This window comes from Asterias rubens, chromosome 12, assembly GCF_902459465.1.
Source record: "Asterias rubens chromosome 12, eAstRub1.3, whole genome shotgun sequence".
Lineage (NCBI taxonomy): Eukaryota > Metazoa > Echinodermata > Asteroidea > Forcipulatida > Asteriidae > Asterias > Asterias rubens.
This window is the reverse complement of record NC_047073.1, coordinates 594,751-617,709: the sequence shown is the minus strand read 5'-3', so window position 1 is coordinate 617,709 and position 22,959 is coordinate 594,751. Positions and strand designations below refer to the sequence as shown.

Genomic DNA, 22,959 nt, shown 5'->3' with positions numbered 1-22,959 from the left:
ACACACTCATTTTGTTATCTACCCGACTCATCAACCCGGTTGCAGTTTCACCCAGCTTTTCCTGTGCTTTATTGAAGTATTATTTTAAAGACGGTTAAAGACATTTGGTTAATAAATCTGTGTAGAGATAATAAGTTTTTTGAATTTGTAAAATTATTTTGATTCACAGCCAGAACCACGTCGGACGTTGGTTTAAATGGCTCTTTGAGCAACATCAATTTGTGGGATACGATACAGGACAGCCAATTTATTGGGAAACTTGCCCAAGAGTGTGGCTTGATTACTCCAGGCAACGTTATTGCTGCATCAGATTTCATCGAATCAGCTACACTAGGAGACGTAAGAATCGAGACGCCATCATTGTGCGATGGTAAAATAACTTTCCTTCTCATTTTTTCAGACTGGCAATTAATTGTTTTTTGTGAAAAAAATAGGTTGTTACGTTTGAATGAACACAAAAACCCAAAGGTATACTTTTTTGCATTTTGTGCATACTTTGATTATTGCATGTGAAACAAGCAACAGTGACTTCGGATCTGATGCTTTTCCTCAAACAAAACAATATTCAAAAAGAAAATATTTCTTTGAAGAATTGGTTTGAATCAGAATTTACAAAGTCACTTTCTGTCGGAGTTGTTGACCCCAGTCATGTGAATTGGACTTGACTTGCCATTTTTGTGTGCTCAAAGGTTTGGCACAAGCTGCCTTGTGCTGATCAGGGAATCAGCATGTTCGGGATGGCAAGGGCAAATTCAAAACTCGCCTTTTTCCTAGATTATGACCAATTGTTCCCACATGTTTCTTTTTTTCTTTTCTTTTTGTCTAAATCTGTTGTTGATTGTGAGGCGCTGTATTCTTTCTATTGCAATAAATGCTTAGTATTATTATGAACACATGTATAATGATCCGTTTGGCGAAGTGGTGTCTTTTCTTGCCTTCCACCTCTAGGACCCCGATTCAAATCACGCCAATGGACTAGGTGGATTTGGTTTTCGGTTCCTACCTGCGTGGGTTTTCCCTGGAACAATTATCAGGGGTATTCCTCCCACATCTAAAACTACATTTTTCTCTCCTTGTCTTCTCTACATTGGGCTATTTTGTCTAGTACAGTGATTAGATAATTTCTCTTTTCTACAAGTCCTTGGCTTCACAACTAGAATAAATAAAATGTAATGCTATTGTAATCTTTGTTTCGCTTAATTTTTTTCAGTGGTGGACGACTGTGCATCTAATCCATGCCATTCAGGCAGTGTGTGTCAAGACAAACCGGGATATTACACTTGCCAATGTCTCGATGGGTTCACTGGTCAACATTGTGAGATAAACATCAATGAGTGTGAAACGGCACCGTGTCTCAATGGTGGGAGTTGTGTGGACGGTATCGGGACTTTCACCTGTGTTTGTTTACCAATCTTTGGGGGCAGATTGTGTGAAGCACTAAGAGGTAAAGTTGCCTTCACTTGATTAGAACTTGCCTTTCATCACCATACCAGCTTGGTGATGTACCGCTAATGACGGCTCTAGAATGCATAAGGTCTTAGGTTGAATTCTTTCTGAGGTGCCTATAGGTATTTTAATTTCTCAGGTCACGGTCTTTTGCGTTTTGAGCCTAAAACGCCCAGCCTTTTTCAATATTATTTAAATTAAATAAAAAAAAAGGCTTTCTGATTTGTAATGCCTTAACACATCCCAAAGTCCATATTAGTGGTAATGCCCTATTATGATAACTGTATACTAAGGTCGTACGGTATAATTGATGTGACTTGTTGAATACATAAAACAGATAGTACGTCATTGTAGGGCAAAAGTTAAACCATGCTTTTCTTGATTCCGGATTCATTTTACTCTGGTCATTTAACTGTAAGGACTATTTAACTAAACACTGGTCTGTACCTTGCTTATCGGAACAATTTTCTATTGTTAGTTGTTTAGAATTGATTACTTTTTGTAAAAGTACAGACTGTTTTTTGAAATTGCTATTTTGACAGATCTGTACAAAAACACTGTTTTGTGTTTGAAAGGAACTGGACACATTTTGTAATTGCTAAAACTAGCATAACAACTGAGTTGGTAACTAGCTACAGCAGAGAGATGTGGTAGTATAAAACATTGTGAGAGAAGCATAGTTTTTGAGAAAGAGAAAATATCTCACTAAAACATTTGAATGTGAGAAAGACTTTTTTTTCCAACTTCGATGACCATTGCTTGTGACCCAAATAAATATTTTGAATAATAACCAAACATGTCCAAGTACCTTTAAAGTATAATGCAGATTCTGACACTAGATGTCATCTTGAAAAAATTAAACCCTTCTCTCTTTTAAATGGTTTAAAGGGGATGGTGGTTTTACTGAGTGGAACGCAGGAACTCCTTGTAGTCGATCATGTGGTGGAGGTACAAAGACACAAACTCGCTTCTGCACCAATCCTTCTCCATCCAACGGAGGAAGAGAATGTCAGGGGTTTTCTACTAAGATAATATCTTGTAACACTCAACCTTGCCAAAGTAAGTCAACAATTCCCAACTGACATCCAAACACCTTCCAAGCCCAATTTCATTAAGCTGTCTACCCGTAAGCAGAAAAATGTGCGTGAGCAAAAAAATGTGAGGAGCATAATCGTGCATAAAAACCATGATTTCTCAAGTAAGCAGAAAATGTTTAGGCGAGCCTGCACGTTCACCATGGATTTGCATTGTTGCATCACTTGTGTGCTTACCGCGGGATAGCCAGCATTTACCCTGTTAAGCAGACTAGCTTTTTGAAATAGAAATTTTGCTAATAAGGGACAAAACGGCTGCTTACATGTTTTATGAAATTGGGACCTGATCTAACCGAGTCCTGAAGATGCTTGTATTGAAAGTTCAAACCCCAACCTTAATGTCACTGTTTTAATCCAATCTATTTTCATATTTATTCATGAACAATTTTTGTTGGTCTGTTCCAGATTTTCTGAATATTACGCTTAATTATAGTTTACAAATTTATATTGAAGGTTGTAAGGAACTGGACCATCCACGAGCAGGAGTGCTTCATTGTGATGAGAATGACAACGAACAGAACTGTACGATTTCATGCCAGGAAGGGTTTGAATTTAGCCAAGCTGTTACCAGTTACCAGTGTGGTCCGTCTACCAACTACCAGTGGTCACATGAGTCTATCGATAACCCAGCTGCCATCCTACCTGGATGTACTAGTAAGTAATGGGCTGGGCTCAATTTAATGGAGCTGTTGAAGGACAAGCAAATGTTCATGCTAACTAACTGTAGCAGAATACCCAGAGTTAGAAAATGCAGGGTGTGATGTGGATTGTGCAATGGATCGACCAATCAGATTGTAGGATTGAAGTTTGCCTGATGATCGAGTGTTTCCTCACAGACACATTTGTTCCAAGCAGGATTCAAACCCAAACTCAAATGCTACAAACCCTTAAAATTGTTTATCACTCTGACATAACGTGGTGGAAAATCTGTCCACCACGTTACAAACTTCTTCTTATAGCATCCTCTTTTGAATCATCCTTTTTCATCCAATGTTTATTTCGTACATGGGACAGATTTATCCCTTGACCCCGGCTCCCACAACTAACACATTGTTTTTTTACAACTCCAAGACGTTATTAGCCGTTCAGTTTAGGTGTATTGTTTGACATTGTTTGATGTATATGTTTTCAACTCCAAGTCGTTATTAGCCGTTCAGTTTAGGTGTATTGTTTGACATTGTTTGATATATATGTTTTCAACTCCAAGTCGTTATTAGCCGTTCAGTTTAGGTGTATTGTTTGACATTGTTTGATGTATATGTTTTCAACTCCAAGTCGTTATTAGCCGTTCAGTTTAGGTGTATTGTATGACATTGTTTGATGTATATGTTTTCAACTCCAAGTCGTTATTAGCCGTTCAGTTTAGGTGTATTGTTTGACATTGTTGGATGTATATGTTTTCAACTCCAAGTCGTTATTAGCCGTTCAGTTTAGGTGTATTGTTTGACATTGTTTGATGTATATGTTTTCAACTCCAAGTCGTTATTAGCCGTTCAGTTTAGGTGTATTGTTTGACATTGTTTGATGTATATGTTTTCTCTTAGGATACAAGCCTCCTACAGGCGCTGTCTGTGAAACTAAAATGGTGTATAGGAATCTTCGCTGTCAAGGGAACGAGGTTGAAAGAGATGCCAGCATTTATGAGTTGATCAAGAGTACTGTCCAATCCAATTTAGACTTACTGGAGTGCGTCAAAGACCAAACATGTGCTGTAAAACAAATCCAGGTTTGTAGGATTTGATTTTGTTTGTGGTGGGATACACAATCTAGTAAGGTTTGCAGTAATACCATGTACATTGGTAGAGTTTCAATCAGTGTTTTTATCTTCTGAAGATGATCAGAGCATACTTATTGAAACGCCATTATCACCACCTCTTCTAAGAACCATTACAAAACATATAGCGAGATATTTCATCCTCGTGTTCTTACAGCAGTAAATGTATATCTTAATAAAAATAAAATTTTGTAAGAAAATTGTTGGACTCATGACTCCTTGCCTCATACTTTTCATTCTTGTAGGTAAGTCGCTGCAGTCTCAAGAAAGAGCATCAAGTGTTTAATCTGACTTTCCGCCTAGAGTCTGATGCAGACATTCAAGATGAGGTCAACCTCACGAATAAAATGGGTGAGTATTACACCAGCAAAATAGATTTTATTTGACCTTGAGTTGGTGTCATTCAACGGCCCAATAATGTAGGATACAAAAAGCTTCCGTTTTGTTCATTTCATTTGTTAACTCTGGTTGTGAAGCAAAGGATTCTCAAAAAAGTGAAGAACCTAGGACAAGGAAGGAAGTTCCAGTTTAAGATGTTAGAGGAAAACCCCAAAGAATTATAATTCCCAACAAAAACCCAGGCACAGGTAGGGACTGAAAACCAATCCACGTAGTGCCCCCTGGCGGGATTCGAACGGGAGTCCTAGAGGTTGAAGGCAAGGAAAGATACCACTACACCAACCTGACCGCCAATGTAAAACCAGAATATGACTTCAATTTTTCCCTCTTAAAAGAGGGAAAATTGTTCTAGTATGAACTTCACGAATCTTTCAGACTAAGATTAAGAAAAGATGTTTTTGACATTCAGATCTAAAATTACATCGAAAATTGCTTGAAAATGGTACTTTTCAGTACTTATCCTTCGGCTCGGGACAAGCCTGTGGCTTGTTCAAGATCATTAATAGTGGATCAATATTTTCCAATCTTTTTTTTAACACAACCCATTCTCATGCCTGTCTTGTGTATACTCTACAAACAAAATATGTTTTCCCCCGTAATCTTCTGTTAAACAAAAGAGTATTTGCAAAATTACAATTTTAATATTTTGTTTTGGATTCCAGTTTTGAATCGGGCCGCCGCTAAGAAGGCAATAGCTTCACTTGAAAATGCTGCATTGTTTCTTTACAACCAGTCTTCCAACGGGAATTTTGATGTCAACGTAGATGGTACATTTTATGAACTCAATTATGAGGAAACAAGCTGGAATTCTGCCCCTGTGTGCTCTAATGGCACAGTGCGTTTTGCGACGCAGGACACACGCTGTGGTATGTTTTTTTTTTTTTTTTTTTTAATCTTCAAGTATCATATTCATAGGCATGTGATAACTAAACAAAAATTCAAAATAAAACGATTTTCTCAAAATATCCTTGAGCCTTCATGTTTTCTTGACACAACCTGAAGCAATAATCAATCGGAGAAATATGATGTCAAAACTGCTCGTATTTGTGTACACAGTAATCGATTCTTTGTCCTTTAAATGCCGTTTATAAACACTGTATCACCATGGAACTCGTACTCATAAACTTTGTACTCACAAACACTCTCGCTGCATATTCTTCCCAAAAATGTGCAAAAGAATTTTTTGTTATACAATCTAACCTCAAATCACGAACCAGTATAAATGTTTGTTACCAAGCATTAAGACAGAAATCAGGGGATAAAAATTGTCCAAAATCGATTGTCCAAAAAACAATTCTTACAGGCGAACCAAAGTTTGTTTTGACCCAGAAAATAGTTCAGGGTAATAGTTTACATGTGTTCACCTCATGCGACAAAACAAAATCAGTTATTTTGATTTTTTAAGAATCTCCTCCCCAAGAATAATATCTGAACAGTCAAGTGTGAATGCCTTTTCTTCTTGGAGTGGTCGACTGTAGATTGCCTTGTGTGACATGACCCTAAAGCATGAAAAGACCACAGCAGCTACATTTAAATTACATTTTAACAGAAACGCCTAAACATTGTACCCAGACATTGTTAAAGCTTTATATGTAAAAATTTTGCATTCTACAGTTGTGTAACAATTCTATTCATTCATTTCGTTATTTCATTGACAGTGCCTTGCACACCGGGATGGTTTACCTATGATGGTGATGCTTGTCGTCCATGCCCACGTGGCACATACCAGCCAGGCGAGGGCAGCACACATTGTATCTACTGCCCCAAGAATGCCACCACAAATGGTGAAGCAAAGACTAAGATTCTTGACTGTGTTTAACTGGACAACCGATAAACACCAAATTATATATATAGCTTTAATGCACTAGGGAGCTTAAATAAGGAGCTTTTCTTAGAGATACATTGACAAGTCTTAAAAGTCAGTATTTCATTGATGTGCTTTGCTTTTAATGTTTATTGATACACAGACTAATGCATTTCTAAGTTCAACTAAATAAAGTTTGAAAGTTTCTCTAGAACTAAGTATGTAATTCCTATAGGCCTAAAGAATATATTTAATCAAGTGGTTTGGATGACTCTAGTGAAACTAGGCTCGATTTCACAAACATCTATATGTTCTGTAATGCATGTAAAAGAACCCTGTGCACTTATCGAAAAGAGAAGGAGTTTGCCCCGGTGTTCTTGGCTGTGGCTACTGTATGCACCGTAGCACCCTTATAAATATAAGTTGCTACATAATTGGTCTCAATTCATCTCTTCAGTAACATATCTTTCTGAAAGTTGGTATATACTCAGCGCCTGAAGGATTCTCTTAGAAAATGAGTGTAACTTTTTCCCAAACATTACTTTTGAGACCACTTTTGATCAATTAACTGCACTAACCAGGAGCTCCAAAATCTATGCAAACAAAAAATTTAAGAAATAAGAATAAGTTTCGGTCTGGAAATGAGTTATCATTTCCAATGGGGAAACTTTGGAGACAGCAGACTTGCTAGCTTGGAAATGTGCACAAGCCCATAACTTTGTATACAAACGATGGTCTAGCAGCTGCCACCTATCGCTCAAAAATCTGCTGTTGCATGCTTCTTTGGTACAATTCAATAAAGCTGCTTAAGAACAGGGAGTTGCTAAGACAAACAAATACAAGAATAAGGTTACCAGTCAAAATACAATTCCACCTCTTAAAGGCACTGGACACTATTGGTAATTACTCAAAATAATTGTTAGCATAAAAACTAACTTGAGAAAGGCTCCCTCTGAAGTAATTTTCCACTAAAATATTTGAATTTGATTTCGAGACCTCAGAATTAGATTATGAGGTCCTGAAATCAAGTATCTGAAAGCACACAACTTTGTGTGACAAGGGTGCTTTTCTTCCATTATTATCTCGCAACTTTGATGACTAATTGAGTTCAAATTTTCACAGGTTAGCTAGTTGGTGCATATGTTGAGATACACCAACTGAGAAGACTGGTTGTTGACAATTACCAATAGTGTCAAGTGTCTAAAGTGGCCCTTTAGGATTTTTAAGTGGCAGCTAGTGCCTGACCTTTGCAAAATGAAAATGGCCTTGCCTGTTAAAAAAAAAAGAAAAAAAAAGGACATTCCAGGCCTGGTCTTTTCCTGTTTATATGGATATCAGCTCTGTAATTAATGGAATTCGCATTGTAAGCACACAACTGCCCCTAAGTTAAGCAGTTTTATGTAAAAAATAATTTTTAATAAACAGGACAAAAACAAACTATATTTACTTCATGTTTCTTACAGATAACATTGGGGCCCAATTTCATGGAGCTGTAAAAAATAAACTGGGCAAAACAAGCTACTGCTAACTAATATAAGGTTACCAGCCCCCCAAAATAGGGTTTATGTCACATGTACAATTGTGTTTGATATCCTGCTCGAGTGCCTGCTATTTCAGGAATTTCAATGGATCAGTATTTCTGCTGAAGCAACTTTATGAAATTGAACCCTGAAGTTGAAATGTTGATAGAAATCTTGTCACCACATTTTGTGTCTCACATGTCTGATACTCCTTCAATATATATTAACTGCTGAAGGTTCAATATTTGTATAGCCAAAATATACACCAATATTTGTGTATTATATTTACCAGACATTAGGGATGTTTTTCAACAGACATTGCAAATTCTTGTAAAATACTTGTAAAACCACACAATTTGAGTTTTTCTTCATTTCCAACGTTTTTGATAATATCATTAGCTTTCAAAGTAGGTTGCTACAAAACATAAGTGGAGTGTTTTTAAAACACAATAATAAAAGAAGATGATTTTAAATTCTTGGAAAAAGGTGTTTCTCCTCAATATTGGTTCTGGTTACAAAAAGTCTGCAACAAAGATAATCCTTAAATCCCACTCAAACGGGCCCCTAATTATAATTAGAATGAAATTTAAAGGATGGCATTTTTTAGAGTTATCATTCTCTCAAAGGATTTCAACTGTTTCTTTTTGAAATTCGTTTTTTAGATTCATCATAATTGTATTTATTTATTAGATCTCAAAATTGGCCATTTCAAGTGTTTGGTCACTCGACTAACGCTTTGAGATAATCACGTATAAAGTTCTGATCCATAATCGGACAATTAGAAGATCATGATACAGCTAAACCCCAGTGAAACAGGAGAATGCGACTTGTCGAATGTGTCCATATATCTCAAGAATTAATTACGAACATGATAGTGACTTCCTTCATATGAAACAATGTTTGCAAAAAAACAAACGAACATGAAAATAGAAATTCAATTCAACTTGTGCCCATATTGGATGAACACAAACAAATTGTTTTAAACGCCACCCATTGTAAAGATTGTGTGTAGGGGGGGGGGGCGTGATTGCCGTGTGTGTGTGTGTGTGTATAGAGTCCCTGCTTAAAATTTGCGCCACCCCCGAATAACAAGTGGTGTGTGCCAACTTTACTTGGAGAGAGTGGGAATATCAATCCGCCGTACTAGAACTCGTGATTAAAAGGGCACTTTATCTTTCAAAAGTATTTGTAAACACTCTAGGTCAAATAATTTGAATTAATTATTATATGTGGCAAAAACAATGGGTTTTGTTTTGTTTTACCACGTTGAATCTTAAGAATTTGGGAACTATGTTTTGGGGTGTATGTTTGCGTGTAGGCAAAAAATGCGCGCTAAGGTGAAATGAGGTCCTTTCCAAAATGGCGAATATCTTGACACATGTGTAAATGTTTTTAGCCTCTCCAGACGTTGGAAAATGTCCCGAAAGTACATGTTTTTCATGCACCTGGACAGGTTGGCAAGTTCCGCGACGAATTGATGAACATTCTGGTAAGTAACTTTTGCTTTATAAACATGTAAATGCAAACAAATATTGTTTTTTTTTGTCGAGTGTACCAAGTGACAGAATTTTCCTGAGAATGCATTTTCGAACCACGCGGCCCGCCTGGGCCAGGAGGACCGGCCAGTGGGAGGGGCCGAAATAATGACGGGAGGCGGATGCATCTTAGGGTCATGTTATCGACCCCCCTCTTATGGGAAAAGTTTCTGTATTGCGCCACCACTTTTTCATTCGATATAAAATAATAAAGTATCTTATTTACCTCATTGAGCATGATGAGATATCCCTTTTTGTTAAAATGAGTGAAAATTTATCCCTCTTCCTTGGGAAGTTTTCGAACCCAAAAACAAAAAAGGCCAAACTTTGAATTTGGTTCCCGTTTTTTCGCAAGACTGCAAGCTGCACCGGTGACAGAAGCTGTGCTGTTCACTCACGATCTGTATTTTCATCAGGTTTAATCATGCTGAGAATAAAGTCTGAAAGTTTCCTGTCGTAGGTTAGAATGTCGGTCTCTTCGTACCCAAGTCACTTCGTACCCAAGTCACTTCGTACCCAAGTCACTTCGTACCCAAGTCGCATCATACGTGAATTAATTGGGTACGGTTGTTAATGTCGAGACGAAGGAAACAATTTGAAATGAACCTCTTTTTTTTCTCAAACCAAAGTTGAGGATTTGTTTTTGTTACCAGCACTGGTAATCAGTAAATAAAACAATCTTTTTTTAAATTTTAGGCAGAGTTTTTAAAACGGCAAATGCAGTAATTTACGGAGGAATAGCTTTTTTTCTAGTTTTGTGTCTTTTTATTTTTCTTAACATTTATAAAACGTATAGGCCTAAGACCTAGTAAAAAAAGAAACATGTTTAGTGTCCGGGTTTCTCAAAAAAAGAAAGGAGGAGGGGCTTTTTATTTTTTATTTCAAGATGGCTGCCATTCTTTTTAAAATGTCAAATATCCATTGTTTTTTCTACTGCTCAAACACAATACATAAATGAAACGTTTTGGTCAACACATTCAGATTGTTTTAGATGAGATCGTTAAAAATAATCTTTTTCATTAAAAAAAAAGGGGGGGAAAGGGAGGCGGCCTCTAAAAAGGAAGTGGGTGGGGACGCTAAGCATGTTTCTTTTTTTATTTGGCCTAAATAAACAGTGATAATTGAATCACCAAGCCGATAGTTAAATTTTAATATTAATAATGATAATGGTATCATAAGGGTTACAAAACAAATTCTTCAGATTGTTAGAAAATGGTATAATAAGGCACATGGCTTCTTTAGGCCTCTGTATTTTTTTTTCATTTAAATGCTCAGCAGAATGTTCAGTCACATGATTTGATCATCAGGAATGAATTGAAAATGTTTTTGAGGAAACTTTTTGGGTGGGCAATATTTTTGATATATGGCCCCAACATGACACATTTTTGTATCGTGTAGAAATGCTTAAAATACCAAAACTTTTTGTATTTACAAGTGCAACTAGCGGAGTGTTACGTGTTTCTAAGTTATAGTCAAGAGAGAGGAGACTTTTGTTTATCAAGTCAAACTACAGCAGTTTTATCTAGGGACAGTTTACGTTGCGCACAGAGAGGTAAAGGATTTGCCTTGATTTTATGGACACCTTGAGAACAGGATGTCCTACGATAGTTGTTTTTTACGCTCACTACATTTTCGGTTAATAGATAAGTATATAACACCGAATTACAGACTAATATCTTGCTAATGACCTTAAACAAATTGTCCCGTTGAAATTGTAGTGTCATCACTCAAAAAATGGATGTCACTTTTGGCCGTAAAAGGGATGTAGGGTTGGATAGATGATTTTAATAAAAAATCATTTAGTTTTTTAATGTGAACAATTTTCCTGTTGTCCTACTGAAAACCACAGACGCCCGAACATGAATGCTTCGTACACAAAGCACGGATCGTCATGTCGTGACCTCTTGTGTGTCGGGTCATCTGAATAAGTGTTGTAGCAGTAAAACGGAGTGGATTTTCTGGAACATTCCCCAGGTCATTGAGAGTTCAAAGACCACAGAGCCTAATTTTGGCGAAATTTATGTTTATAAGTGTCTCCCTGGGTATTAAACAACCTTTTATCTAATTAAAAAACATGAAATGGAATTTTTGGTGCCTGAAACGGAATTCTTGTTTTTGTCAAACGGAATTTGCACTTTTCTGAAACGGAAAATCATTGGCCCTAAATATCTATGGATGAAATAATATGATGTGGTCATCATGTACAAATTGATCATCCCTCATGGCTTGTCGAGTATAGCTTGGCCCCAGCAATCGGCAATGTTCTGCCCAATCTTTGAAGATGACCTTTTTTTTTTATTCACACAAACGGTCGCAGGGGAAAAAAAATCGACCTTAAAAAATTGCAGCAAGCACAAAAAAATATTGTGCCCAACACTTTATACAAAATGAAGTACAAGTAGCAAGACCTTTTTACCCTGGATTCTGATGCGTTGCATGCAATGGAGGAGTCAGCAGGACCAGTTAGCTTAATTTTTCACTGGTCCGCCAGGTTTTTGACTGGTCCGTCAATTTTTTTGATTTTTTTTTTGTAACTAATAGTATACTGTTGTATACCAACTGCTCGATTCAACATGAATTGCAATGTCAACTTAACTGCACTGGAAGCCATACTTTATTTATGTGTACCAAGTTATTGTGTTCGTAAGGGGGCTCGTTAATTTGAGAGTATTTTTTTAATACTGTAATAACAACAATATTGTGAAAATTAATTTGAAAACAGGTCAAATTATTTGTCAGAGCAAATTTGAAAATTTAATATGATCTTTATTTAGGTAGTATTTTAATAGACACGGTTTGTAAGAACTCGACATCGAAGTATTCGAAGTAAGAAGAACTTTTTTATAAAAAAAAATTAGTGGTTTACTAAACAAACAAAAACACTTTATCATTAACTTTTTATGTATTGCCTTCAAATCTACGGTAGGGAGGGTTACGTGTTATTTTATCATGTATAAACATTGCCTTACCGAAGTTCCCAAAATCTTCCCACTTTGTCCAGAAAAACCCCCAACAAAAAGTAGACATCAAATTAGTTGCAATATCCATAAAGAAGCATATGAGTTTTACGGTATTTTTTTCAATTATGTGTATGGAATGGTCGGTGCTGGCGTCTGTTTTGTGAACATATTTTCATTTATAAAACGTTTTTAAAAGCAGCAAAAACAACTGCGCCTTTGTTTAACACATAATTGCATTCTAGAACCCAAGTCTTTCTTGAAATCAACCCGCAAAAAAAAAAACTACCGCGCATTATGTGACCAATAAAACCATGGAGCAATAAACTAGATCGCCCACTAATCGCCCGGAAAAAAAACAAAGCCCCCAAATAACAACAAAATTAAGCAAAATCAGGACGGAAAAAAACCTTACTAAACGCATATAAATACTCCGTATTGCTCATCTATAGTATCGTAACTTGGTAACTTTTGTTGAATAAAGCCTCACCGTCTCGCTCGTTTTTCGTAAACTAGACTCTTATTCCCACACATAAATCTGCTCCGTTGACGACCATGCTGCTGACAGAATGTGTTTTGCTTTGTGGTCTTTTGTCAAGGCGATTGAAGCTAGTTTTGTAAGCCATCGCGTACTTTCACCAATAGAGGGCGTCTATTCTCACGCTATCGAATATTCTGAAATGCCATCTAGCGTTCAATGTTTCTTACACTTATTGCCACACGTGAACTAATACAAAGACTACAAGCCTGTGCGTTGCATGATGGGATTTTGCGCTGTGTATGCATGATCATCAGAAGTTTGCCAGCGTTCAGCGGCACTTCAAGTGATTTTTTTTTACGTTTTATCCAAACCTTGAGTGAATGTTTTTACATTTTATCTGAGCCAAAAAATAGTTCAAAAAATAGGGATAGTTCTGTAGTACCGCTGCTATTTTTGACTGGTCAGCCGGACCAGTTGGCAAGGTGTTTTGAACAGCTGGTCCGCCGCGATTTCTACTGGCATTTGGCCAGCGGACCAGCGTTAAGGTCGAACGCTGATAGGCCACAACTGTTACATGGTAACATGTTAATAACATGTTAATAACTTTCATTTTCAAGATAAAAAAAAATGCAGACATTTGTTTAGAATTTAAAAAGAACTGTTGAAGTTTGTGCCCTTGGGACTTAAAATGTTGACTAAATTTTGACTATTTTTCCGCGTCCGCATTTTTCTTGGGTTCCGCTTGTTTCCGTTCCTTGTTTTTCTTGCGACTCCTTTTTTTTCTTTTTCCGTTTTAATCTTCTTCTTTTTTAACATCCAAAATAGATCGTCAAGCAGCACGTACCTGGAATCTGGAAGCACTTCAAGTGCGATTTGATTTTGACATGTGAGTCGGGGGCTAGACCCAGTAAAATGCTCCGTGTTGGTCTTTCATTGAAGCCGTTGTTGTAACTTTTTCGTTTAGCGCGATGTCTATTTTACATGTACTTCAATGTCATTGTTCCATTGCACCAATAGAGGGCACTTTACTAAAAAGCCAACGCCTTGAGACAAGATTAGGCACACAAGGTTTTTCCCCCACGCGACGCACGTTGTGTGTATGTACGGTGTGTGTTTTTTGCGACAAGTAAAATATATGACATTCAACGACGAGGACTCATCGCGCTTGTGGATTTATTCCTAAAGGAATGCTACAAAAATATTTTGAAAATGATGATGTACAACACATTGTTGCATGTAAGAATTGTGGCCTATGTTTCTGTGAATGTGTTCATGTCTGCGCTTCAGTTTTTAATGAAAGCCTTTTATTACGTTCATAGTGCTGGCCCAAAATCCGGACAACAATTTTCCACTTTTTCTTTCATGACCCGCTCACAGGCCTGTAGAGCCATTGTTATCCATTTTTTAAGGGAAGGGTACTTTCAATTTTCAAAAATATTCATGATGAAATGTATTTACCGGGGGATAAAGTGCCAGTCAAAATGTCTGATATCGCCCAGGATTGATTGTGTAAAGAGCTTCACAAAAATGACAAACTTATAGATCAGATGAACAGAGTATTTATAACTGTGTAATGTTAGATTTTTCTTCTTGATTTGTTTTGCTTTGTTGTATTTTGTGGGGTGATTGCGCGAGGTGAAATTGAAGACACAATGTATCAATGAAGACACAATGTATTTGATCTGCTGTGCAGTTGTGTTAACAATTTGTCTAGCTTGCATTTTTTGTGCACCCAACAAAATATTAATTTTGTTTTCATTCCCTTTTTTCATCTACAGCTGAACTTCTGAAGACAGATGTCTGGTCTTTAGTCACTACTGCTTTCCATCACACTGAGCAGAGATGTCTCAATCTATCAATGTTGAAGCCTTGATGAGTCGCCAGCAATCTGCTTTCTCTATTCAATTCAACGTTCTGATTTACAGGTACGATTCACACTTTCTTATTGTGACTGGGCAACATAGGGCACCATCACTCTTGCACAATTTAGCGTTAAGCAAAAGTGGAGGATCATGCAATAGAGATGGGCGCAATGATTCCTGTGAGACCGGCATGCGCATGACAAATTTCAGAGCTTTAAGTACTGAAAGCCAACCTTATAAAATATGGAAATTGATCAAGGAACTTGAATAAGTAATGCCTAAATTTTCATAAACCAAGTATACAAAGTGATTAAAATATGAGTTGTTTAGGATTTGTCGTCAAATTTTATTAAAAAGCTAGTCTTTATTAAATATAGAATCATATACGTAGTGTACAAATTGTGCAGACTATTCCCTCTCATCACAATTAAAACTAACAATGTTGTGATGATGATTGTGCACACGTAATTGAACATTTCTGTCCTACTCCTGACGATAGGTGGCGCTCTAGTGAGACATTTCAACTCAATATGAGCCAGCCGTTATTGGACAATTCTGCATAACTCAATGAACAGTATACTGCATGACTCAATGAATAAATAGTTTGTTTACTCACTAAATGTTTAAAGTTTAAACATTCCTAATGTGTTTTGTCAAATTTTATAGATGAACTAATGAAGACTGCAGAGATGTCCGATCTTCATTCATGAATGGCTGTACATCGAACTGAGCAGAGATGTCTCAATCTATCAATGATGAAGTCTTGATGAGTCGCCAGCAATCTGCTTTGACAACTCAAGCAACTTCACATTTAAAGGTGCGTAACAAAAGTTGATATAAACAAACAAAAAAGTTTATGAATGATGTTAAAAAATATCATCCATTAAAATTTTTGTGTATGAGCTTAATTACTGAACAAGTGAAGTGAGTTGAGGAGAGTTGAACTGCTGTGAATTATTCATCGCAGGACGTATGAACCGAGCTACACTCTTAAAAGTGTTGTTCGGCTCTTTGCTACACTCTTAAAATTGTTGTTCGGCTCTTTGCAAGAGTGGTATGGCGGTCAAATCGAGTGTTGTGTTTTTTGTATGTTTTTTTGGCAACAAGAGCATACCCTTACTCCAATGTGTGTATATGTATACTCATACTTTCCCTGAGTTCTGTTGACAATACCAGGCATATTACTCGGATGGGATTCGAATCCACAATCTTTGCAGTTCTAGAGCTATACTGTTCAGCACACTGTTGGTAGACCTATGTTAACATTGCAGTAGATCATGATAACGTGGCAAAAAAACCACCATAAAACCATTGAGTGGGGAGAAGTGGGAAACTACATGCCAGAGAATTATTGACCAATTCTATAAGGATGGAGAGCGTTCCCTGAAATCAGGGCAACATTTTGGGAGGCCAGTACTGGCTTTGAGACTCCTTTTCTTAAGTTGATTTAAGGGAAAGCATGTGAGAAACAGAAATAATTCCTTGAATTTCAGCCAAATCCCACTTTTCATTGAGTTTTCGCAGTGGTTTCACTGCAGATATTTTCAGATTGTCAAAGGCAAAATAATACTTGATTGATGTTTAATTTCATTCTCATTGGACCTCTATTCCCTTTATAGAGGTAGAAATTTGTTAAATTCTGTCTCAAATGCATGCCCTTGGGACCATTGCCAGCAAACCCTGCTTTTTAAAATGGATCCCTCAGCAGTGTCACATTTCAGCTAGTTTCTGAAGTACTGTTACTGTTTATTTCTGAGTGATACTGTCTTTGTTTTTTGATACTTTGGGCAAAGCACATGAACCTTGAACCTCATTCTCTTTTTTCATCTACAGATCAAGTGATCCAAACTGAGGTTGTCAGATCATCAGTCACAGTGCTGTCCAGATTGTCAGATCATCAGTCATAGTGCTGTCCAGATTGTCAGATCATCAGTCACAGTGCTGTCCAGATTGTCAGATCATCAGTCATAGTGCTGTCCAGATTGTCAGATCGTCAGTCATAGTGCTGTCCAGATTGTCAGATCATCAGTCATAGTGCTGTCCAGATTGTCAGATCATCAGTCATAGTGCTGTCCAGATTGTCAGATCATCAGTCATAGTGCTGTCCAGATTGTCAGATCATCAGTCATAGTGCTGTCCAGATTGTCAGATCGTCAGTCATAGTGCTGTCCAGATTGTCAGATCGTCAGTCATAGTGGCAGTCCATGTAGCACAGAGGAGAAGTGATGCTGAAGCCTAGTGTCCAGTAATCTGCGTTATGACAACTCATTCAACTTCCTGTCTACAGGTACGATACAAAATTGATATTTATAATACAAAAATGGTGGTCGAACTAAATCGCCTCCACATCTCGGACCCCCTGTTCAAATCACACCGGGGGCACTACGTGGATTGGGTTATCAGTTCCTACCTGTGAAACTGTTCGGGTTTTCCCTTGAATTATTTTCTTGGGTTTTCCTCCTACATCTAAAACTAAAACTTCTTTCCTCATTGGGTTCTTGGCTACAACAATGATTCAGTTTGCTTTTCAGAGAGTCCTTGGCTTCACATTCACAACTAAAATAAATGAAATGAAATGAATCAAATTTCTGACATTGTCACTGTTCACAAAAAGGTTAGAAAACAGAGACCTGCCAGGAGAGTGTTATGAATAAAGCAAAAAGTAGTATTTCAAACACAAGCGAATATGACTGGGCACATTTTATTATAGGTTGGGGCTGAACAAAGACAAAAATGGCCTAGGCAGGGTTTTAAAGGAACATGTTGCCTTGGATCGGACGAGTTAGTCCATAAAAAGGGTTTGTAACCGTTTGTTATAAAATGCATATGGTTAGAAAGATGTTGTAAAAGTAGAATACAATGATCTACACAAAATATGCCTCGAAATTGCGTGGTTTTCCTATTACCTCGTCGACTAACACGGTCGGCCACTTATGGGAGTCAATTTTTTGACTCCAATAAATGGCCGACCGTGTTTCTTCGCGATGTAAAAGGAAAACCGTGAAATTCTGAGGCATGTTTGTGTGGATTGTTATATTTTACTTATAAGTTATCTTTCTACCATATGCATTTTGTAACAAACTGTTTCAAGTACTTTTCAAAGACCAACTCGACCAATCCAAGGCAACGTGTTCCTTTAATCTACAACCTCCAGATTGACATGCTGGCCACTCCAACACAGTACACGTTCACGATTGAGAAAGAATTGCCACACAGTGTGCCGGACGCCTGGAGATTGGTACAATGTACAGCCTTGAAGCATTTTCAAACATCTACAACTTTCGCTGACTGAGGGCGCGCTGGGGTTGGGGCAAGGTTCATTGAATTTATTTGAGGTTCCTTGTTTATAACATGTGCTTTACTACCGATCCTTGACGCTTAATGATTTTATTTGAAACGAAGTTCTTAACGGAACCTCTTATCACTAATTCATTCTCTTTTTTTCATCTACAGATCAAGTGATCCAAACTGAGGTTGTCAGATCATCAGTCATAGTACTGGCCAGATTGTCAGATCGTCAGTCATAGTGGCAGTCCATGTAGCACAGAGGAGAAGTGATGCTGAAGCCTAGTGTCCAGTAATCTGCGTTATGACAACTCATTCAACTTCCTGTCTACAGGTACGATACAAAATTGATATTGATACCACAAAATTGGTGGTTGAATTTGCGCAGTGTATCTGCCCTAAATCACCTTCACCTCTAGGTCCCCCTGTACTGGTCCACCTCTAGGTCCCCTCTGAGCTGTCTAGCCCTATTGGTGGTCTACCCTATATCGCTGGCTGATCTCTTGCAATTCAATAGTTTTTTGTTGAATGGCCTCTGACTGGTACCCTATAATTAACAAAACTGCCAATATCAGAGCTGGATGGCTCGGTTAGTAGATCACATCTCTGTAAATCCTAAGGGCCCAAGTTCAAATCTGCAGTTGTCACGTTTTCTTGACCCAGCCTCTACAAAATGAAATTTAGGGCCTGTGTTGACATTTGCACTGCTGAGTTGTATGTTGTGGTCATAGAAAATTAACAGACCATATGGTTTTATTGTGCCAAAAGCTGGCAACTGGTACTCTCACTGGTCACATAAACAATTTGACATTGTGTGTATTTTTCCACACAACTTCAAGATTTATAAGAAATAAAAAAAAAATTAAAAAAGATTTTAGATGTGCTCCTTTCATCATATTCAAGGTTGATAACAATCAGACATTGCAGTTATCATACAGCGTTTTCTTGCATGTACAAACTATGTGTTCAGGAAGTTAAGCCTCTGTGATGAATCTTATTTAAACATGTGTTGATGTCACAGATTACACAGTCTTTAGATTCAATTGAATTTGCTCTTTAATATCTGTATATGGCTTTATTGTTATGTTAAACTTTTTTTTCTAACCTTGTTTCATTTACTCAGCTCAACTAATTCAGACATTTGAGAGTGTCAGATCTTCATTCAGAGTGGGAGTACCTCTGCCTTGAACAATCAATCAACTTTACAGGTATGTAAACATTATTGGTTTGAGACAAACAGATTTAATATTTCTAAGGAAAACCCAAGTAGTTTGGGTTAATACCCTGGTATTCCTTGGTTACTAGCGTAAAAAACCTTCGCAATCTTTCAAACTTTTGCCTCTTTATCATGGCTTGTAATAAAGAAGCATAGTGTGAGGTGATATTTACTAAAATCCAAAGAGTACTTGTGCGACAATAGAGTTCTACCTTGGGGTGCCTCAATCATTGAGTCACTAGGTTTTACATTGCCTTATTAATAAATGATGATTGCTATATCAACAAAGATGTTAAATCTTGTTCTTGTTCCCTTTTTTTCATTTTCAGACGGAGAGTTTCGGATATTCAAAAGGAGTTTGCAGCCCATCATACGACCATCAACATCGATGCCTCAACCTTTTTGTACAGTTTGTAATTAGTTGTAGATTACAGGTATAGATTTTAGGTTGTTAATTGTGTGGTGAATTGTTCACACTTTCCCTTGTGTGTAGAATTGATCACACTTGCCCCTGTGAAATTCTGCACTTCCCCTGTGTTGTGAATTTCTTGCACACTCAACTTGTGTTGTGAATTTCTCCCACTTCCACTTTGGTGAGTTGCTCATACTTTCACCTTGTGTCGTGAATTATCAAGTTTATAAACTGAAACGTTGTCTAGGGCCGAGTTGAGAGAATGTTTCGCTATCTATTCTAGCACATTCAACCTCTCTAAATTTAGATGTATGCTGATGTATGGAGTTGACAAACTTGGTTGCCATATAGTGGAGCCGGCATGGGAATTTTTCCCCACAGGGGTTTTTGCCCATCTCATATATCAGCAATTAGCAGGCATGCAATATCTGATTCGTATGGTTTTGGTTTTCACAGCCATTAAAACATTTAAAAACACAGCACAAAATCTTGCTGTGTCTGGTCTTCTGGAAATGTCAAATCTTTTATCAAAATACAGAGTTGCATGACTGAAATAGGAGACACTTTAGTGTCTAAATTCTTAGGAGTCAAACAAAATTTGACTGTTTATTTATTAGTTTAATATTTCTGTAGATTATTCAACGTTTCAGGGTGTGCCAGGGGTGCATCACACTTCCTTTGTGTGCTGAGTACAAACACTTTCCCTTGTGTTACTCTGAGTTGCTCACACTTCCTTTGTTTGTTGAGTATGACACTTTCCCTTGTGTTCTCTGAGTTGCTCACACTTCCTTTGTGTGTTGAGTAAACACTTTCCCTTGTGTTACTCTGAGTTGCTGACACTTCCTTTGTGTGTTGAGTACAGACACTTTCCCTTGTGTTACTCTGAGTTGCTCACACTTCCTTTGTGTGTTGAGTACAGACACTTTCCCTTGTGTTACTCTGAGTTGTTCACACTTCCTTTGTTTGTCGAGTACAGACCGTTTCCCTTGTGTCGCTCACACTTCCTTTGTGTGTTGAGTAGACACTTTCCCTTGTGTTACTCTGAGTTGCTTACACTTCCTTTGTGTGTTGAGTACAGACACTTTCCCTGGTGTTGCTCTGAGTTGCTCACACTTCCTTTGTGTTGAGTACAGACACTTTCCCTTGTATGATTTAGCCCCTTTCACCTACTCTGAGTTGTGTTTAGAGTTACCCACACTACCCCCTGTGTGGTATACTACTGAAACCTCCTCTTTAGTTATTAAAGATCGATCCCTTCACACTCAAAGATATATGATTCAGATTTGCCGAACTCACAAAACAAAATATTTGAAAATCTAAGAAAAAAATCCCTTGCAGATAATCAGGGCACTCTGATTGCCTTCTTGGGAAACAGTTTACCGGCCAGAGAGCACTCTGATTGAAACTGTTTAAAGACATTTAAAAAAAATAATTGAATAAATTTAATAAATACCTTTTCTTGCTGATACTCTTCTTGAGAAACAGTTTTCCTAGTCTGAGAGCACTCTGATTGAAACTGTTTGCAGATTGTTTAAAAAAAAAAACAATTTGCAGAACTTTTGGACCTTGATTTTATGAAAAATGCAAACTTATTCTTTTTATTTTGACTAACAATAAATTCTGAATCATATGTCTTTGTATTATTTCAGTCAAATGTACGAGCTGCTCCTACTTAAAAGCGAGACCATTTAAAAGAGTGGAACTTTAACAAATTAATGACTTTTTTCGCAACTGAAGCCATTAATGTGTTTCAATGACCAAATGTTAAAATAAAACTATGGAAATCTCAGTCAAATTTTTAAAAAGTAATGACTTTTCTTGCAAGCGAAGCCATTAATATTGTTTCAATGACCAAGCATGAAAACAAAACTGTGGAAATGTCAGTATCTTGCACAGATGAGGACATTTCAAACAAAATTAGTTGCAATATTTGGTTTTTTGTTAGTATTTTCGTACCTTTCAGATCCTAAGGGAAAACAACAATTTGTTTTTGCTTTTCTTAAATTTTGTTTTTGACGAATCAGGGTTTTTTCATGAAATTTTCAAGATTTAAAACATGGACTCATTGTGTAGGTGCAACTCATTTTGATGAATGTATGTTAGGGCCTCATCCAAACCCTTTAAAAAACTCGCAGAGTTGTGCAAACACCTGTGCCTGTTGGTGGACCCCCTCGGCTGCCTGGAACAAGTGGTGGTCCTTCAGGCCCGGGTGCAATGGATGGTATGTTCTTTGTTCAGTGAAATTCTTTTAGATGCACGACTAGTGTTCTCCTTCACTGGTGTAATGCCTTACAAAATTTGATGAGCTAGAGCGAGCATTTTTGGAAGCATGCGTTCATACTAGGGCCTGAGCTGGAAGGTAGTTGTTGGTCCCTAAAAAGTTCTGGTCGGCAAGATCTCTCAAGACGTCGGGATGAGGGCCCCTTATTATTTAGCCTTTTGTTGGTCACGTCATTCTTTTGTTTTTGAGTAAACAGGTTTGTACTGGGGATCTTTCATGATCATCAAAGGTGCCAAGAGATGTCTTTGCTTGAGCCAATGGAATCTGGACTCGGTGGATGATGAGGACTTCTATCCAGTTGATGATATGAGGGCTGGAGAAACATGTTCTGCTTGGTCATGCCACTTCACATCCAAAATATCCTAGTAAGAACACCAATTTGATTGCCTTTTGATACCAAAGATGACATTGGATAACTATAATTTGTAGTTTCTTTTGAATTGGTTGTTTTTAGAAGAGGTCAAAGGTCAGGTCTATGTCAAGGTTCTTAGGGTCTGGTCCTTGTCGAGGGCAAATTACTGCAGGAGATCACAGATTTAGCTTTCAAAGCAATGCCAAACAGAAAGTATCATAAAAGTTCTCTAAATCTTATAAGTGACATTTGCAACTTATCTTAGATTGTGGTTTTTAAAATCACATTTCGTACAAATAATTTATTTTCAACGCAGCGTACACAAAAAATTGTAATGAAAGTTTATTCCAAACTAAATCTTATTTTAGGATAAGAATTTTTAAACAGAATTTAAGAGTTGCTCACACTTCCTTAGTGTCTTGAGTAGACACTTTCCCTTGTGTTACTCTGAGTTGCTCACACTTCCTTGTTGTGTTGAGTACAGACACTTTCCCCAGTGTTTCTCTTAGTTGCTCACACTTCCTTTGTGTGTGCAGTACAG

At 37.4% G+C, this 22,959-nt stretch overlaps 1 protein-coding gene and 1 long non-coding RNA gene across 2 annotated transcripts in view; both read left to right on the top strand.

Annotated features, from left to right (window-relative positions):
* LOC117297665 (sushi, von Willebrand factor type A, EGF and pentraxin domain-containing protein 1-like) overlaps positions 1 to 7,409 on the top strand; it is a 44,860-nt gene extending 37,451 nt beyond the window's left edge. Inside the window, exons 39-46 of the mRNA XM_033780812.1 lie at positions 170 to 370; positions 1,211 to 1,444; positions 2,335 to 2,505; positions 2,994 to 3,194; positions 4,085 to 4,266; positions 4,560 to 4,665; positions 5,376 to 5,579; positions 6,372 to 7,409. Coding sequence (XP_033636703.1) covers positions 170 to 370; positions 1,211 to 1,444; positions 2,335 to 2,505; positions 2,994 to 3,194; positions 4,085 to 4,266; positions 4,560 to 4,665; positions 5,376 to 5,579; positions 6,372 to 6,532 — 1,460 coding nt within the window. The 3' untranslated portion in view covers positions 6,533 to 7,409. The remainder of the gene's footprint in view (positions 1 to 169; positions 371 to 1,210; positions 1,445 to 2,334; positions 2,506 to 2,993; positions 3,195 to 4,084; positions 4,267 to 4,559; positions 4,666 to 5,375; positions 5,580 to 6,371) is intronic.
* Positions 7,410 to 14,794: 7,385 nt separating this feature from the next.
* LOC117297912 lies at positions 14,795 to 20,518 on the top strand. The gene is made up of 6 exons (XR_004519924.1): positions 14,795 to 14,935; positions 15,539 to 15,689; positions 16,706 to 17,159; positions 18,326 to 18,491; positions 19,281 to 19,365; positions 19,703 to 20,518. It is a non-coding gene; the product is annotated as an uncharacterized LOC117297912 (long non-coding RNA).
* Positions 20,519 to 22,959: the final 2,441 nt, after the last annotated feature.